Genomic DNA, 20,230 nt, shown 5'->3' with positions numbered 1-20,230 from the left:
TCATAGATAATTAACACTTTTGAATTAGACCAGCTTGACCAAAGCAAGGAATACTATTTCCCTTCTCACTTGAGAGATCATCAAGAGAGGGCTTGATGAAGTCATTGGGGATATTATAGAAGAAATTATTATTCAGGTGTGGGTTGGATTGAATGGCCTCTAATGTATTTTCTATTCTGAGATTCTGTGACTCAACTTATGGCTCAACTGTTTCTCTTATCTTTCTGATTGAAGGAAGAACCAATATACCCAACTAATCCAAAGGTTAAATGAATGTAGTCCTCTTGTTTTCTGTAATCACATACTATAGGAAAAACGCTTGCTTTGAATAGTATATCAGCATACTGTTGAATAGAAGAGTGGCAGAAAGCAAAGTAGAGAAGCGCAACACACACACAAAAAATTAATAGAAAAGGGAATCTCTTTAACAAGCCTCCAAACCGTGACCACTAGAGAGAGCATGGCCACGTGGTTCTAGTTATTATAAATGGCTTTTAGTGAGGAATATCAAGGTTCCAGGGCTAGCCCTAAATCTGGAGAAGGGGGTCGGCATATCTCAAAGAACATTCTTACTCTAGGAGGTTACTCAGCACCGAACTGAACTTTAGGAAGAGGAGGTGGACTCTTCATTCCCTGGGAAGTCTTAAAGAATATGACAGGTGAGAAGTGTTTTAGGTGAAGGAGAGAAATGCAGTTTCATAGATGTCTCTTAGTCTTTAAGATGCTACTCCTTGCACTTCAGCTAGTCATGAAAATTCACCCATAAGGATTTCGTGAAACAAAAGAGCCAATTCTACTTACTCCTACAAGGGCCGTCATTATTAAAGCAATGATTGTCTTTCTCTTCTTCCTCAGTCTGTCTTTGTTTCCCAGATTGAGACTGGAATACTTTTCTAATGGCAGGCTTTGAGTCATCTTCTTCTCCCTCGATTTCACAGGTAGGCTCCAGCTGAGGCATTGGCCGCTCATCATCAGAGTTATCAAACGGCTCATTCAACACTTCTGTGGTTTCAGAAATTGTCTCTGTTGTGACGCTGCTATTGATCCTTCTACGCTTACGGCCCCTTTTCTTCTTCAGTATAAAAGGTCTCTGGAAATTCGAAACATAATGCCTAAGAATTAATGAAACCTTCACCGACAAATGAAAAGAACATTCACGTCAATCCCAGTATATGTTAAGAGGGCCAAAATGCTGCGCTTTTCCATTTGACATCTATTAGCAGTCTTTCTAGGCCACAGCCACAACGGAGAAGATTTTCCAAATACACAACTGTATTTTAAAAAAATGCTTACAAAGAAAAATCTTAATGGCCCAAACATGAATCGCAAAAGCAAAGCTTTATTTCTCCAGCACACGTCCCAAATGAAAATACTGATTTCAATCACTGTGGTCCCCAAAATTTTAGTTTTAGAGGAATTATGGGAAGTCAAATGTTTCCAGAAAATATTTCAACAGTTCATTCATTGTTTCTGAGAACATTAATTCCCCAGATAACAAGTATTTACTGAATGCCTATAGGTATAAAATCCTACGAGAAACAGAAAGATGCCACAGAACTGGCTCTCATTTTCACAGGACTTCAATGTCTGTGAAATGGGAACACTAGACAGGCAGTTGTACAATAAATATGTAGGGAAAAAAGGTCCAAGGCCTGTCAATTTTACCTTTGTAACATCTCTCCTCTACTCCTTCTTCTCTCCTCTGACCCTGCCATCACCATGGTGTAGGCCCTCATTACCTCTTGCCTAGACTATTGCAAGAGTTGCCGGTGGGTCTCCAGGTCACACAGTCTCTCCCTACATCAGTCCATCTTCCACTCAGCTGTCAAAGGAATCTTTCTAAATTGCAGATCTGTCCATGTCTCCTTCCCTCCCCCTTTTTCTATAAACTCCACTGGCTCCCTATCACCCCCAGGATTCCATATAAAATTCTCCGTTTGGCATTCAAAGCCCTTTATCACCTGCCACCCACCTCCAACTTTGCTGGTCTCCTACCCCATATGATCCAGTGACACTAACCTTCTTGCTGTTCCTGAACATGACACCTGGTCTCCCAGCTCTAGACACTTTCTCTGGCTGTCCCCCGTTTCTACCTCCTGGCTTCCTTTAAGTCTCTCACCCACAATCTCACTGTCTACAGGAAGTATTTCTTGATCCCCTCCTTGAATTCTAGTGCCTTTCCTTGGCCGATTACTTCCCATTTACCCTCTATGGAGCTAGTCTGCACATAGTCGTTTTCACACTGTCTCGCCCATTAGACTGGGAGTTCTTTGTGAGGAGGGGCTAACTTTTACTTTTCTTTGTCTCCTAGCATTTAGCACAGTGCCTGACACACAGTAAGCACTTAATGTTTATTGACTGACTGAATCTAAAAATAAAAAAGAAATCTACGAAGCCACATGTCATCCACTGTTGGAATCTGGGCACTGAGGTAGCTTGGAAGCTGTTTTGCTTACTAACAGAGGAGCAGCCTAAATGAAAAATATTTAAGGAACGTGTATGTATACTATTTTTTCCCCCAAAGCTGGTACTGCTTATATCCAAGAGATGCTTTTGTTTCATTTATTTTCCTTCCGCATCCTAGATTGTAATTAAGATTTTCTTTAAAAAAAAAAAAAGCTCATTTATTGTTACATTAATACCTTCTGACAGACTATACTGGCCCAAAAGCTTTAACTTTTAAAACCTAAACCATGATTATATGGGCTCCCCCCCCAAAATAAAAGCCATTAGATTATAAACTGAAATAAGAGATTGATACAGATTCATAGATTTGAGCTGGAAATGATCATAGAGGCCAACTAGTTAAACCTCTTTATTTATACATGAGTAAACTGAGGTCCAGAGGTTGGATTTGAACTCGGGTCCTCTGATTCCAAAACCAATGTTCCTTCCACTGAACCACATACAGTGGTTAGCCTGCTGCTAAGATGCAATTCACTGACAAATGAGACACAGATAAAGATTTTGGTAACATTTGATAGAAAACCAGCAAAAACTGAAGTTGCTTCTAAATGCTTGTGATGTACAGCTTTACTATGCTTTTGGAAGCAGAGGAAGAATTCAATATGTTTAAGATTTAAATTAGAGAGGAACAAATTTTCCAAAGGCCTGTGGTCTCCTGACATGAAGGCAAAATGATCAGGGAATATTCCCCAATTGTTCGCGGACGCATAGCTATCTGTCTGTCTCCTAATCCCACTCTGTAATCTAACATTTATAGATGTCAAATTCCGAATCTACCAGACAAAATCTAATTTATTTTAAGTATTTTCCAAACAAGTAAATAACATGTAAACAGGAACTAATTTTCTCTCTGTTCTAAATCCTTTATGTAGTCAAGTCTTTGCAGGATTTTCTGGAGATAGGAGAAAATTCTACTTAGGTCTAAAAAAAAGCATAGTCTCATGAAAAGTACTCTCCGATGGGAATTAAAGCCCCAAGTTCTGGTCATCAGCCTGTCAGACAGATCATGGCCATAATTCTGGGTGACCTTGGGAAGGGCATTTAATTGGTAAGGTACTTCCTCAATCTATGTAATAGAGATAAAAGTGTATGTGGCCTCACTGGCACAGGGATACTGGGCATGCTGATGAAAGGGATAAGAAAAATACTAGGCTGTGAGCAATCTCAAGAGGTGCTAGAGAAAGAGAAAATCTTATTGTTAGTTTATTTATAACTTCTGGTGACTATTAAGTCAGGATAAACAGCACAGACCAAAGAGGAGTTTATGGAACTTCGATGTTTCATAACTGTATCATTCTATGACTGTCAAACACCTCTAATCAAACTGTGGTTCTACAATACTGAGTAGAGATCAAGCAAAAGAGGGAACATCAAGATCATCAGCCTGGGAGTCAGGAAACCTGCATTCTGGTCCCAGCTCTGGAGCTATGTGAACTTAAGCAAATGAACATTTCTGGGTGTCATCTTCCTCATCAGTAAAATCAATTTGATCAGACAATCAATCAGTAAGGTCCTTTCTGTGACTTATCTTGGCCAGACAACTTTACACCAGCAGGTGGCAGTACTTTTACCAAGCTCTAAGTCAGAGATTTTGTCAGCAGTTTGTTTAATCATTGCAGCGGCCCAAACCTCAAAGGGTAAACAGAATCACGAACGCGACACAAATAATTACGGAATAGAATGGGAAAGGCTGGTGCACAAAGAAGCTATTACTCCTAAGGAAAGAGCAAAGGCTAGCGGCTGGGATGTCTGAAATCACAAGGAGACTGTGAATGAAACTGACTGAAGTACCCAAAGCCCAAACAGAAAGTATACCTTTCTCTTTATAGCAAGTGATTGTGGTTTTGTCAACCGGGGAGGAGAGCTTCGGTGATTTTCTTCCTCTTCCTCCTCTTCCTCCTCTTCCTCCTCTTCCTCTTCTTCTTCCTCTTCTTCCTCTTCACTGCTATCTTTAGTCGGCTCTGTGGACTGCCCTCGGTCTCCTGCCATGGGCACACTCTCCGGGGACCGCAAATATTTATTTTTTGATTGTACTTTTGCAGGTGATTGCCTACTATTAGCTCTAGTTGATAAAATTTCTTGGTCTTCTTTTTCCCAGCAGCTAGCCTGTTCCATCAGACGTTCAGCCTGATGGAGAGAAGGTTAAAATGATGGGCCCATGAAGCAACATTTACTTAGTGATAAGCTTTCAAGTTCAATGAAATAGTCATTCTAAGTCAACTCTGATTAGCACTGCTAGCGAGCCAAGCGATACTTCAGCTGAATCATCTAGTGACTCTTTTGCAGTAGTTAGGATAACAAACCAAAGAAGATTGTGTTTCATGGGGTATTTAGCACTATTAATGATGCAGCGAATTGATTTAAGTCTTTTATCACTACATTACATGCTCACTGGTATGGATCACTTTGAGCAAGTTCATAAACACAAAGAATCAACTGACATCCCAGCCTTTGAGCTCAGCACCAAATTTTATCTGATCATACGCTGTCATGCTACTTCAATAGTGAAAAAGGCAGCTTTGTGATCGAGGATAAATGTTTTATTTTTCAAATTTCAATCTGTAAAATGATCACATCTTACAACACAACCTGAGTTAGGACAAATTAGTGCCATGTCATTTCACAAGCTCTCTTCTCTATAACAAAGCATTTCACAATGTTAATGCCTTACTTAAGCTACCCTATTACTGAATGCCATAAGATTAGAGCCAAGCGACGGAAAACGATGATGCCAATTATTACCTCTTTTTCGGCTTCTCGTTCCTCTTCAGAAACTGCAGCATTAGAAACTAACAATGGGGTCCACCTTAGACTTTCTGGGTCAAGTTCATTCACACGTGCATTGGTTTTCAGTTTTTCCATATGGCCTAATATCAGCTTTTCTCTTCTAATTATCACAAATCTGTAATAAGATTAACCAGAACAAGATGGAATCGAAAGCTGAATTTATATTTTACCTCAATATTCTAACTCAATAATATAATTGTGATAAGGAAATATCTGAGAAGATATCACTTAAAGGCATAACTACCTGCAAGCAGAGCACATTCTTGTTTTAGCAGTCTTTATAAGGAAGGCTGTGGTGAATTAGAGTTAAATTTTTTCCATCTCCTCTACCCTCATGCACTCTCTATTCCCATCACCCACAACAACCTTTTTGGACCATAAGCCTGTGATCCTTTTGAAAACATGCACACATCTTAAGTGGCTTGGAGTACTCACCTTTCTTCCCTCTTGTCAATCATACTGAGATGCTGCAGAGTGGTGGCGATATCATGAGGACACATGCCAGTAGCACGACTTATCCCTTTGATGCTGATGTGTTTTTCATGGTGGTAATAAAGGTATTCTAAAATAACACTTTTCCAATAGGCCAGATAAGAGAGACGACCCAAATCAGACAGTGGCTTTTCAGGAGATCCTGCTTGTCCCTCTCTTCTAGAGAGCAAATAGCCTAGTGCAGAAAAGAGAAGGAAAAACCTCATTATGGTGTCTTGAAATTTGAGCATGAGAGGTGCTGGAAACAATACCTGAGGGAGGCAAGCTAGTACTGGGGAAAGAGAACTGGATTCGAATCCCAACTTTGCTATTAATTAGCCATGTGGTCTCAGGCAAATCATTTGACCTCTTCAGTCCTCAGTTTTTTCATCAGCAAAATAAATGAGGGAGTTGGAATGATCCCTGATCATGTTTCCAAAAAATATTTCAACAGTTCATTCATTGTTTACTGAGAAATTCATTACCCAGATAACAAGTATTTATTGAATGCCTATAGGTATAAAATCCTATGAGAAACAGAAAGATGCCACAGACCTGGTCCTCATTTTCATAGGACTTCAGCATCTGTGAAATGGGAACACTAGACAGGCAGTTGTACAATAAAGATGACCCCCTGATAGCTGTGTATTGTTAATTCTTAAGAAGTCTCTGTTTACCTAGATCCTATTTTACTTGTTATATTCAACTAATGGGTTGATCTGCTGCTTTGTTTAGGTGGCCTAATAAAAGGCATGTCTTTTACATCAAAGAATACAACTCATATCAACTCGATAAGCTCTATTTTCAATTATTTCAGGGAAATAAGCATGTGTTGTTGCTTAGTGCGGTAATCCAGTCTCAAAGCACTCAACTTTTGAGCATGTTATGTTATGTTTCATTTAGCAAGGGAGACTTAAAAAAGGAAAAATACATCTATCTGAAGGTAGGTAATGAATGAAAACTGGTGGTCATCAATGCAATTAAGAGTCATGTAAGCAACAAAGAATAAATGCTTCAAACTAGTGATAATTTGGATAGAAAGGTAAACTTTTCTCTATGATTACCAGTTTCACCTTTATGAACTCCCTAAAGTTAAATACATGTGGACCACATAAAATAAGTGGCAGCAACCGTAATTTACACTATCTCACAAGTCATCCCAAACTTTGGTATTTTTCTTCTTCATCTACATTTCCAAAATGACTGCATTCTCAGAGGTTATCTCATATTGGGAGATTCAGTGTTTTTGTTTTGTTTTGTGGGGCAGTGAGGGTTAAGTGACTTGCCCAGGGTCACACAGCTAGTAAGTGTCAAGTGTCTGAGACCACATTTGAACTCAGGTCCTCCTGAATCCAGGGCCGGTGCTCTATCTACTGCACCACCTAGCTGCCCCTAAACTGAGTGTTTTTTAAACCCAAATTTGAAGTATCTTTTCCTCATCCACAAATCTACTACAAGAAAGGTTTAAAAATATACAAAGTCATAATGTTGAACCAATAATGCATAGCTAACCAAGGGTTATTACCCATTCCTCCCCCTCATCATCCTGTTTTAATCACAGAACTATTGCTGAGAATATAGAATATACAAGAGTAATTAACGTTAGCTATGGTACATGCCATTTGTTCTGGCTTGTCTACTTATCTTCCCACTCAAGTTTAATGTATTTGATTTAAGACAACCAGATAACACACCCAAACATGTTACAGATAAAAGACTTGATGTAATTTTACATAGAAACTGTTGATATACAATGTGTTAAGAATGCTAACTTATCATATCTTACCTAGAGAATTTATGTCACCAACATAGAAAAATGGCTCAGTGATAACAGAACACCTCCTATAGCTGTGAAAACCTCTTGGCATAGAGATATTCACCTTATTAATCAATAGATCAATCACCCACTATGTGCTTGGCCCATCTAGGATGGCTGTAAAGTACTCCATATGTTAGACTTACAAGTATCTATCGAAAGGGGAGTAACCGAAAGAGATTTGTTTCAAGTTAAGAGTCACCCAACAGGTCTTTGTCTGGAATTCACATGGAGGAAGAACCAAGTGGGAAGTTTGGGAACTGCCTTTCTTTCCTGAGGTTTCTAAGACTGACAACTATCTGGGCTAGCTGTGAAATCCCCAGGCACGCCATAATCCAGAATTGAAAGAATCTCTCTCAGGCTGGATGAATGACCTAAAAGAAACTGTTAATAAAGCAAAGGGAGTCTTTAGAATAACAACAGCTCTCACTGATGCAATAGTATTATATAGGATACCAATTAAGTTCCTCAGAGCAGTCTTGTGAAGGATGTAGTATGAGTATCAGGACCTGTATTTTAAAGAACAGGAAGCTGAGGTTAGTACTTGGAGTCCCACAGCTCCTGTTAGAAATGAGATTTGAATCCTTCTTTTCTGGCTTTAGGTCTAAGGTTCTTTCCTTTACATTTGAAATCCTAGGCATTTTTCCTTCGGTAACCCTTTTCTTCCTTCCTGACATCTTCTCTCACCAAGTTCCCAGGGTCCTCATGGATGTCTCTTGTGCCACACCTGTCTACTCTCTCCAGAGCATCTCATGCTCCTGATTTTTCTGTCCTTTCAGTCTTTCAGGTCCCTACACTCTTTAAGGTAACAGGTAGATAATGTGAGGGACTAATTCTAAGCTAGAATGTTAATGTTTTATTCTTATATTTTATCAGGAGCATGATAACTCAAAGGAGTGATTCCATTAGCAAAAATGTGGCGACTTTAGAAGATGACAACAGGGACTACTTATAGATAGGTGGGTTTTTCAGGGTCCTAAAAAATGGCTGCATGAACCAGGAGAACCTTGTACACAGTAACAGCAATGCTGTATGATGAACAACTGTAAATGACTTAACTATTCTCGACAATGCAATGATCTAAGATGATCCCAAAGGACTCGAGATGAAAAATGCTATTTGCCTTCAGAGAAAGAACTGATGACAGATACAGACTGAAGCATACTACTTTTTGTTCTTTATTTCTTTTCTTTTTCCCTTTCTTTTCTTTCTTTCTCTGTCTTTTGAGTCCCCCCCCCCAAAAAATGACCAATATGGAAATGCTTTACACAATTACACATGTATAACCTGTATTAGATTGCTTACTGTCTGTCTCAGGAAGGGGAAGAGAGGAGGGGAGGGGTAGAATTTGGAACTCAAAACTCAACAATATCTGTTAAAAATTGTTTTTAATGTAACTGAGGAAAAAATAAAATATTTTAAAAAGATAAAAAAAACCTCTAAGGCAAAAAAAATGTCTGCTATTTAAATTCCATTAAGGGAGAACATCAAAGTTTTCCTATGATTGATATTATAATGAAAGTCCTGAAATTTGGAGTATGTGACAGGAGGGCATAAGAGTGCCAAGTGCCCCATAAATGGTATATTTCACTCAACTGTTACACAAAAATGCTTATAGCCTGATCCACAACAGTATAGGAGTTTTCAGCTCCTGACAGCTACCAAATTTGGCAAATATATGTACACTTATTATACCCTGTAAGAGATGGCTATGGGGAGAAGGGGGATGGTGTTTGATTGATCTAATAAATCTGATGAATGCAAGGATCAGCCATATCTTCAGAGGAGCTGTGATGAAGCATGTTACTCACCTCCTGACAGAAAGGTGCCTATTTCAAGGTCAAGAGACATACCTTTTTGGACACGGCCACTGTGTGGATTTGTTTTGCTTGACTACACTTATTTGTCATAAGGGTCTCCCCCACCACTCCCTTTCTTTTGGTTCTTAATTGGGACTGGAGGTAAAAAGATGATTAGCAATAGCGTTGTCCCCAAAAAGAGAACTATGGAAACATTTTTTTTAAATGCCCAGAAAAGAACAGAAAGAAGCTCAGAAGGAAACAGAAAAGCAAAATAGCTTTGAAAGTAACATGTTTTATATATATTTATATATATATATATATATATTTGGGGGGGCGCAGGACAATGAGGGTTAAGTGACTTGCCCAGGGTCACACAGCTAGTAAGTAGTGTCAAGTGTCTGAGACTGGATTTGAATTCAGGTCCTCTTGAATCCAAGGCCAGTGCTTTATCCACTGTGCCACCTAGCTGCCCCTTTTATATAGTTTTGAAGAGAAAACCAAGCTATACATAGTAGAAATGTGGTTCTACATATAAGCCCATTTTTCTGTATTACTTTGAACAGAGAATGCTTCTAGCTGGTGTTCATAAAATTGAGAATTTTTAAAAAAGAAAGAAAAAGACCTGAAAAAAAAAGAAATGGTTATGAAAATCTGGGTTTCCACTCTCAGTTGACAACCGGTAGTTATCAGGAAAAGTATTGCTGCTGTTTCTTCTTCTTTTTTGCAGGGCAATGAGGGTTAAGTGACTTGCCCAGGGTCACACAGCTAGTAAGTGTCAAATGTCTGAGGCTGGATTTGAACTTAGGTCCTCCTGAATCCAGGGCTGGTGCTCTATCCACTGCACCACCTAGCTGCCCCTGATAGATTAATTTTTAATGTGGCAATATTTACTTAGGGACAGCCAGGTAGCTTAGTAGATAGAGCTCTGGGCCTAAGTTAGGACACATCTTCATGAGTTCAAATCCAGCCTCAGACACTTAATAGCTCTGTGGCCCTGGGCAAGTCATTTAACTCCGTTTGCCTCATCTGTAAAATGAGCTGGAAAAGGAAATGGCAAATCACTCTGGTATCTCTGCCAAGAAATGCCGCCCTCACCCCCAAACCCAAATAGAGTCCCATGACTGAAATGACTGAACAACATTTTACTTTTATGGATGTGATTTCACCGCTTGTGGGTACTACCTCCAACAATGCAGATTACAATCCATCTAACCTATTCATCTCATCCTGTATGACTCTTTGTTCATGTCTTCTTGTAAATTCCAGCACTGGGGCCTCTCCAGCATACAGTCCCCCAGTATGCTTGAGGACTTCCTATTTATATTACATGCATACCAAGAGAGCTCATTAACTGTCCAAAGGTTATCTCTTGACCTTGCTCCAGCCCATCTCCCCCCACCCCCACTTTTAAAATTTCCTTTGTGCTGTAATTGTAATAGATTACAGCCAACTCATGCTTACCAGGCATTTCTTTATTGCCCTTTGGTGATTCTCAACTTCAATTCTTTGGGGAATCTAGTATCCAAGGAAAAGCTTGGGGTCATTAAGAGCACTCAAAAGGCAACCAAGCCTGACTTTTTCCCCCTCCCATTCTATTCTGTCCACCCCACTCCCCTTCCCTGTCCATTTGTAGTATCTGTCTAGAATATTTCTACTGATAGAGAAGCTTCTTATGTTGTCCATCCAGCTGCATTTCAGAGTGTGGACCAAAAGGCATTCTTCATCCACTTGGATATTACTGTGTGAATAATTATGCCAAACTCTTCTGAGTAATTATTGATCTTATTTAGGAGGCTTAGCAATGCTCCAGGTCTGATACAATTAGCACACCATTATCTAAAAAAAGAGACTTCTTAACAACTATACTTTCTATAGGACTCTCTCTCCTATTTGTACTGGACACGCTCTGTGACAGCAACAAACCTTTTTGGAAAACATACATTTCCTTGCTTTAAGCACTACTTGATATTAATGACCAGAGGATCATCACACAAATTAATCTCTGCAACATTTGTCAAATATTCTATGATTTTGACATTTGTTGAGAGATAAACCTTGCTGAAGCAGAACTTTAAAGGCAGTGTGCTTTAAAAAAATAATCAACAATAACAAACACAGTGGGAACTTGTATTTCCTACACTTTTCAATCAATTGATATAATTATAAAAATGTCTTTTTTCAATAGAGTAGAATTTGTGATAGCCAATCAGTTTTCCTTCTCAAGCCATCAAGAATGTCCTTGATGAATGTGTATATTATTCTCTTAAAATTTCAGAGATGGAAAGTAGGTATATGGGCCAGTATTTATTGATATTCTCTTGGTTGCCTTTTTTCCCTTTGTATTAATAAGATTCAGGATTTCCCCATGCTTTGGGTATCTTTTCCTGTTTTTGATATCCCGGGAATTAAATGCTCAAAGTCCTTAAAACTGTGTCACCCCCCCCCCCCAAAATGATTATCACCACAACTATTGGTCTAGTCCAGCCTCTCTTTGCATTTTTGTTTGCTTCAATTCCACTTCGATATTCTCATGCCATATAACAGGGACTATGACGTTGGAATCCAAATGTGTAGACCCTATTATGCTTGATGTCAAAGAGAGTTTATTATAAAAAGCTCTTTATAGACCTTTTCTATTTTTAAACATATTGTCTTCTTTCCATTTCACCCTTCAAAGACCTCGGATGACTTTGCTTAGTAGGGCCTTCTGCCAAATTTACTGTAAACTGTTTTTGCTGACAGTTTCTTGTTGTTTTATGAGGCAATACTGCTCATAATCTTCTTTATAATAGTTTTATAAATGAGTTTATAATCTAAATGAGGGCTGCTTTAGCTGCCATCTCTCCACTTGGCAAGAAATCAGCTATTTTCAGCCTGGTGGCACAGTGGATAGAGTGCCAGGCCTTGAGTCAGGAAGGCCTGTGTTCAAATCTGGCCCCACTCACCCTCTGTGTGATCCTGGGCAAGTCACTTAACCTCCGTCTGCTTCAACAGCACTTACCCTGCAGGGCTATTGTGAGGATTAAATGAGATAACATTTGTAAAGTGCTTAGCACAGTGCCTGGCACATAGTAGGTGCCAAAATAAGTACTTGTCCCCTTCCTCTTTCCCTTTCCAAGATCTTTTAGTCTCCTTGTTGTGACAATTCATTTACATGAACTAAATTTCTTTAGCAAATCATTCCTAAACTGTGGCTGTTCTATTCCTGGTTTTTGGCACCAACGGTCTACTAAGGTAAGTCAGGAGAGAGTTGTTTTACTCACAGTCTTTTAACATTTTTATTATTCTGGTTCTGCATTCATTTTTATCTTTGTTCTAACAAGGTGGTGGTCTCAATGTAGCAGGCATGACTCTCATATCAATAATGAGACATTTCCTACCAGCTAAAATACAATCAATAGCATTTTTTTTACAAAGACGTCATTTTGTGCTTAGTAAGTCTGATGCTTTCTGACTCTCCTTTCCATCCACTTATATTATGGTGTGAGATCTCTATGCAGTCCATAAGACTTTAGGCTCCCGCTTCTTACTGATGCGTTATTTTCCATCTCCTCTGATGCCCACCTTTGCCTTGAAGTTAACAAATCTCAAAGTGTATGCTCACTTAGCTGATAGTTTTTTGGTTTGACCTCCCTTGCCTGTCCCCAAAACGGTGTATAAACTGCAATTATTTTCATGGTGATAACTGTGCAAATATTTATCATGGGTACTATAACACAAGGTGACTAGATATTCCTTTGAAATGATGTTTCTTGTTGCTTCTGGACACATGATAAAACCAATTTTGCCAATTCCTTTATTTGCCTTTCCAAGGAGAACTTGGAAGTGACTTCCCATTTAGCTGTAATTTCTTTTGTCTTCTGGTTTCATCGATAGTGAAATATCAAGATTAATATCATTCATTCTAGTAGCAGGTCTACTTGATTACTGGATAAGAATCTCACACTTGGAAGATCAACACCTAATTTTATATTTTGTAGATTTTCTAAAAAGTGTGATCTTTGTGCCCTCTGATGGCTTTTCTGCCACTGTCATTACATAAGAAGATTGCAGTCACTCAGCATAGAGGCATTTTTTATTTGTCTATGTTTTATGGATTACTATGGCCAAAGAATGCTCCACCAAGTGTCTAGACTACTACTAACATGCCTCTTCATATTTACAGCAAGTTAGTCCTTAGAAAGAAGATTCTGTTTGGCTGGGAAATTTTTGGAAATCTTTCCAGAATGTTAGAACATGCTCGTGTGATAAAAACTTGGAAAGCTCTGGGTCTCTACTATAGTGAGGGTAAGGTAGGTTAGGACTTTTTTTTTTTAAGTGAGGCAATTGGGGTTAAGTGACTTGCCCAGGGTCACACAGCTAGTAAGTGTTAAGTGTCTGAGGCCAGATTTGAACTCAGGTACTCCTGACTCCAGGGCCAGTGCTCTATCCACTGCGCCACCTAGCTGCCCCTAGGACTTTTGTAATATGGATTGTGTTTGGAGGTAAGGTGGTTTAAATTAAACTTATTGAAAAGATTTAAAATAATTAACTTGTTACCAGTAAATAAGAAAACACTTATTCAGGAAGTCAGTGCATTTATCCAGGAACATTTAAAAGAAGTAAAGCATATTAATGATAGGAGATTCTCTTGTTGATATCTGTCTTCCTTAATTCTAGAAACTACCAATTAAAAACCCACAGTATTCAGGTTAATGATATCAATAAAGTATAGAGGACAAATTCAGTAGCAATAGTATAATTTAACATTGGTAAAAACTAGTTTTCATATTCTCAAATTCTATAAGGTCCTCTGTCTCAAGTGTCAAATAATTTTCTTTTGTTCTGTGGTATTTTATTCATAAATGCCTGAACTTGTTTACTAGACCTGGAGGCCATATTTCCTTCTGTTGTTACTATTTTTCCTTTAGATTTATTTGTGTATGTCCAAGGGCTTGGAGTCTTCTTCATAAAACTTTCAGTAATTTCAGTCTTCTTCCCCCTCTTATTGTCCTTATCATTTGCTTCCAGATTTCCTCCCATCTGACTGTGGTTTTTGGGGGGGCTGGATCTCAAAGAATCTCAGCGTCCTCCTACCCTGGTCAATTCATGGTTTCCAAGCCTAAGTTTCTGCCCCGACTGACTTTTGGGTGGTTGGAAGCAACTCCTCTCCCCAGCTGGAGGCTGTGTTCTTCCCTCAGGCTTGGGGAGTACTGAACAGCTCCCCAAGCATCTTGTGTTGTGTCTGGGGTGACTTGTCCCACTCCCTGTGTTGCTCAGTTCCCTAGCTCAGCACCGGCAGTTCAGAATTTATCCAGTGCTTTGCAGAGCTGGTGTTTCTGGTATGCAGTCCTTATCAGGCTTTTGCTCCTGAAGAGTTATGGCCGAGCTGGCCGTCAAGACTAAAGCAAACTTCTGCTCAATCTAGGGCTGAGGTCTGGGGGACCCTGGAGGGGGCACTGGGATGTAGGGGTAGGCTTTGTTGTAAGTCTGTGTTATGTCCTTGGGTCTGTTCTTGTAGGCTTGAAGTCAGTAGGATGGAAGTGGGAGAGGGGTGTCAGGTAAGCTCAAAGTCAGTTCATGGATTTGTGGGCTGTTTTTTTTAACCTTCTTTTGGATTGGAGAGAGATGAAACTATTTTATCTTTGGTGTACAATTTCTGTTTCGACAACATTTGAGGGGTTGTGGGGATTGCATGTCCAGTTCTCTCATCTTGCTGCTCATGTGACCCAGAAGTTCAAAACCTGATTTTCAAGTTGTCAGCCAAATCTGATAGGTGAATGGTATTTGGCATCAACTGGGATATTCTTAAATACATTCTGACAGGCCTGAAAGCACCAAATTTACCCACATTAGAGAATAATCTGTAAAACATTTTAATTTAGCACAAATGGCATCTTTTTCATCCACATAACAAAACACTGTCCCAAGCAATTCAGGTTCATGGCTTTGAAGTTTAGATCTAGTAACTAATGGAACAGATTGGAGTGAGATTATAACAACAGGTGTTTCCAAAATGTTCCTCAACTATCCTGAAACCTGGTCCTTATGTGTCTTCATATTAAGTGAGCTCCAAATCCACGTTATATCAATTGGTTACTTCTCTCCTAGAGGTGGTAGAATTTTCAGACTTTGAAAATTCCGATTAGGATTAAGTAAGAAATAGTCAAGATTTTTTTTAAAAAAAGATTTGTTTTTATAAGTTGGATCAGGGGGCAGCTAAGTAGCGCAGTGGATAGGGCACAGGCCCTGGATTCAGGAGGACCTGAGTTCAAATCCAGCCTCAGACACTTGACACTTAGTAGTTGTGTGACCCTGGGCAAGTCACTTAACCCCCATTGCCCTGCAAAAACAAAAACAAAAACAAAACACTCAATGCCCCACAAAAAAAAGAAAGAAAGAAAGAAAGAAAGAAAAAATTAATTTGGATCACCAAATGCTAGGCCCAAATTCCAAACAGGTAGAGTTCTTAGGGTAAGAACTCCAAGTTCACTATATATGAAGATTATAAACTCCATACAAGAAAGCCTCAGATGGCACCAAAATGAAGCCCTTTGTGAAGGATGGACACTAGATGTTGAAAGAAGAGCCTCTACGCTGCCCGCCCCTCCCCCCACTCCTATCATGTGAATTAATTCAAAAGCCAAATGTAAAATTTAGAAAAGCAAAATCAGCTTGCATTGGTCTGGCTCACTTAGGTCTGGGGTTGCTGGATCGGTTCAGAAAGCTAACCTCCAGTATTACACGCCGCCTCTTTAACTCAGCAGACGGTGCTGAAAGGTCCTGACCTGAATTTGCCAGTCTGGAAACTGACACCCAACTTGGGACTTACGGCAGCTCTCCTTGAACAGGAAAATGGTCGTGACCAAGTTGTCTTGATGACTGATGCCACAGAGTCAGTGAACTAATGTTTATGTTTTGTTTAGTGATTTCTGGCACTGTGCTACACTGTGACAAACAGGTTGAATTACTTTTTCCAGTTTAAATAGTCAATCTTGCAAATAAAATGATTTTGTCCTTTCTAGTTATCTGTCTCTTGGGTTACGCTTTGTTGCTATGGAAGTAGAAGAGAAGGAATTTAATATGTATACTCAAATGGTTTTTAGCAAAAAGGCAGGCAGGCATGTTCTAAATTGTACCATACATTCATAGGGCTCATAGATTTAGAGCTGGGAGAGATGTTAGAGGTCATAGAATTCAATCCCCTCATTTGATAAATTAGGAGGAAACTGATTTGCTGAAGGGAACAATGATACTAAATAGCAGAGCTAGGATTCAAACCCACTAGATGCTCTGACTCCAGACCACAAATAGATCCAATAGGTATTCTTACAGTCAACCCAGTCAGTTTTTGGGGAAACCCTCAAAGACTCCATACTGATGAGCTTCCTGGTTTTCAGAGCTAAAATTAAAAGTGCAAAAAAGAAAAGTTGCAAACCATCCTCTTTAGCCTTTCTAAAACCCAATGCCTTTCCCTGTATAAGAAGCAGCTAGAGATGCTTCTCTAGTGTAAATGGAAATGAGTCTTGTTTTTTTAGATTTCTTATACTCTCTCCAACTGCCCGCTTTTGTATGCAGGTTTAAGAGATCTCTCTCCTAGGGGTACAGGCAGGAGGTAATGATACAGTAACTTAAATGCACATTATTTTGCTTTCGAGTGTCCTTTATGCTGAGATTTTAAGGAGATATGAAAACATCCCTGTGAGAGTGCTACAGAATCAGGTAGGTGGCAATAGCAAGTGTCAGAAACACGAAGGGCCGTGCATAGCTCTGTCAGTGGTAAAGCCAGGATTAGAGATGAAATACCTGGAGATTCTCTTCCCACCTAAAAAGAGCTTAGTTACAGCTTCTTCAGTGGGAAGCATAAGAGGCACCATGCCCGTCTATCTTCTGAGCCTCACCAACAACACAAAATATAAGATGACAGACATCTTCATTATCCTAAATGATGGAAAGATGTGAAGAAGTTCAAGATCAGAGACTCAGAACCGGAAGGGACCTTAGAGGGCATCTAGTCCAACCCCTTCATCTTAACAGACGAGGAAAATAAGGCTCACAAAAGCTTTCCAGGAACCTCCCGTGTTTATTATTTAATGATTGTAAGAAGCATCGACTTTGTAGAGTAAAATGCAACCTGAAGGTTCTTCTGACAAGATGCCACTCGATGCCTTAAAACCAGAAAAGACTATGACAAATGTGACTACAAAACTATGTTCAATGATCTGGTAAGTACTGACATTAAGCTGAGTATTAAATAGGGAAATATGAATATGCCCAGAGTATACAGTTTCATGAAAGGAATCATGAGTAAAATCTCCAAAAGAGCATTCTCTTTTGGTAACAAGGTTCTCCAAATGTTCTTATTCACAATTTAATTCAATCCAACATTTTTTAAAGTCTTCTCTCCTTCCTCAAATGAATTTGTATTTACCTATCTACATGCAAACTATATCTTCCGGGTAGATTGCAAGTTTCTTGAGAGTAGGAAATGTTCTATTTAGTTTTTATAATTCCAGCATTAGTGCCTTAATTATACACATAGTAGATACTTAATAAATTTTTGTAGAAGTGAATTTTCAGAAGACATTGCATCAACTGTATTGAATCCTGGAATGATAGAGAACATTCCTCAATGAAATTCACAAGAATGGAAAAACTGTCTAACCATTCATACAGGACAACAAAGCGGACTTCCTCCTAAGGGAGGCTGATCGACTAACTTCCACATCTGCTTCAGCAGAACCATGAAGTCTGTGCCAGGCCAAAAAATGATCAAGAGGTGCAAGTGATTTCCCCCCACCCCCACCCTCAAACTGCACGAAAACTCAGCTATAAGCCTAGGGACAAGAGGAAGGAAAATGAACACCAGAATGACCAGAGGTGGGACACTTGTGGCTAGAAGTAGTAAGATCAGAGGATTGCCCAAAGAAAGAACTAGGGTGGGGTCTTTGGGAGCTCTAGGAAACTGCAGCTATATCAATGAAGATGCTATGTCACTCAAACTGGAACAGCCCAGGAAGCCAGGGGGTCAGAGGTGCCTAGCACTCTCTTCTGTGATGCCATAGAAGACCCTAAAGGTCTGGGATTCTGAATCTCAAAGTTCTGGGGATATCTAACCTCAGGAGGTAGAAGGAACGAACTCAGGGGACCCAGAAAAACACTAAACAAGGCTGATCATCCCACCCAAAAATGAATTGGGACAAAGACAGCCTGGAATGGACTAGAGGACTTTCAAGCACTTCTGATAAGGACAGAGCTGAATAGGCACTCTGAAACACAAATGCAAGCATCTAGAGAAAACTGGAAATTTATGTAAGCCTTGGGAAAGAGACATCGGATAAGGTAGTGTTAACTCTAATAAAGGAAAAAGAAACTTTAGAACCAAGTAGCTGAAAAATACCTTCTACTTTCAAGCAGCTCACGTCATATTAGGGAGATAACAAGCACATGTGTAAGTTATATAAAGAGAATACAATGAAAAAAACATAAATAAATACAACACAGCAAGGGTCGAGGACATCAGCAGTTGGAAGACTCAGGGAAGACTTCATGTAAAAGACAATACTCGAGATGCTTCTTGAAGGAAACAAGAGAATACATGAACTATAGGCAGGGAGCAGGTAGTGAAGAGTCAATTCTAGGCAAAGGGGTTGGCTCAGTGCAAAGGCAAAGAGGTGAGGGCTGGAGTACTTTGTGTGAAGTAAAGATAGATGAGGCCAGTTTGGCTTGATCATAGAGTGCAGGAAGGGGAGACATCTGACACAACTGAGATGGAAAAGAGAGGTTTGGAGCTAGTATGTGAAGGATTTTCAAAGCTACACAGAGGAGTTTATATTTTATTTTAGAGGCAATTTGTTGTTCAGTCATTTCAGTCATGTCCAACTCTCCATGACTTCATTTGGAGTTTTCTTGGCAAAGATAGTGGAGTAATTTGCCACGTCCTTCTCCAGCTCATTTTACAGATAAGGAAACTGAGGCAAACAAGGTTAAGTGACTTACCCAGAGTCACACAGAAAGTGAGTGTCTGAGGCCAGATTTGAACTCAGGAAGGTGAGTGTTCCTGACTTCAGGCCCAATTCTCTCTCTACCATATGGCTTAGCAACAGGGAGACATTAAAGTTAACTATATAGAAGAGTGACATAGGCAAGCCGTGGTTAAGGAAAATCATGTTGCTCCTCTGTGGAGGATACAGGGAGAGACTTGAGGCAGGGAGGCCATTGTAAGAGTTGAGTTAATAAAAGCTTGGACTAGGTGGGGGTTGTGTGAGTAGAGAGATAGGAATGGAAATATGTGGCAACTACATGAATACATGGGGTGATAGAGAGTGGAGAGTTTTGGATAATTCCAAGGTTCTAAAACTGAAAGATTAGAAATTGGTGCTTTCAACAGAAAGCAAGAAGTTTGGAAGAAGAAAGATTACTGGGGAGGGGAAGATAATAAGTTGTTTTGGATAAGGTAAGTTTGAGAGTCCTACAGGATATCAGGCTAAAGTGCCCAACAGGCAGTGTGTAGTGTGGGGCAGAAGTTCGGGGAAGTGACCAGAGCAAAGGAGACTGAAGAAAACAGTGAGACAGGAGAACCTGGAGAGGAAAAAGTGTGCAGGAGGAGTGTTAAATGTAGCAGATAGGCTAAGAATAACTGAGAAAAGACCATCGGATTTGGCAATGAGGTCATCCCTGGTCACTTTGGAGAGAATAGTTTCAGTTGAATGATGAGGTCAGAATACAGAATGCAAAAGACTGAAGAGTGAGAGAAGGGGAAGCAATAACCATAGACAGTTTTCCCTCCTAGGAGTTTGGCTGAGAAAAGGAAGAGAGATATAGGATGATCACATGAAGGAATAGTAGGGCCTAGTAAAGGTTATTGTTTAGTTTTATCTTTTTGAGGATAAGGAGACTGGCATGTTTG

General features: G+C 39.6%; 1 protein-coding gene across 5 annotated transcripts in view; it reads right to left on the bottom strand.

Annotated features, from left to right (window-relative positions):
• Positions 1-20,230, bottom strand: part of KAT6B (lysine acetyltransferase 6B) — a 239,857-nt gene that overhangs the window by 6,616 nt on the left and 213,011 nt on the right. For all 5 annotated transcript variants that reach the window (XM_043985361.1, XM_043985360.1, XM_043985359.1 and 2 more), the window contains exons 14-17: positions 5,689-5,920; positions 5,209-5,368; positions 4,282-4,593; positions 802-1,090 (exon numbers count right to left, since the gene is read on the bottom strand). In XM_043985361.1, the coding sequence (XP_043841296.1) occupies positions 802-1,090; positions 4,282-4,593; positions 5,209-5,368; positions 5,689-5,920 (993 nt within the window). The remainder of the gene's footprint in view (positions 1-801; positions 1,091-4,281; positions 4,594-5,208; positions 5,369-5,688; positions 5,921-20,230) is intronic.

Source organism: Dromiciops gliroides, chromosome 2 (genome assembly GCF_019393635.1).
Source record: "Dromiciops gliroides isolate mDroGli1 chromosome 2, mDroGli1.pri, whole genome shotgun sequence".
Lineage (NCBI taxonomy): Eukaryota > Metazoa > Chordata > Mammalia > Microbiotheria > Microbiotheriidae > Dromiciops > Dromiciops gliroides.
Note: the sequence above shows the minus strand (reverse complement) of the source record. Positions and strands in the feature narration are given on the sequence as shown.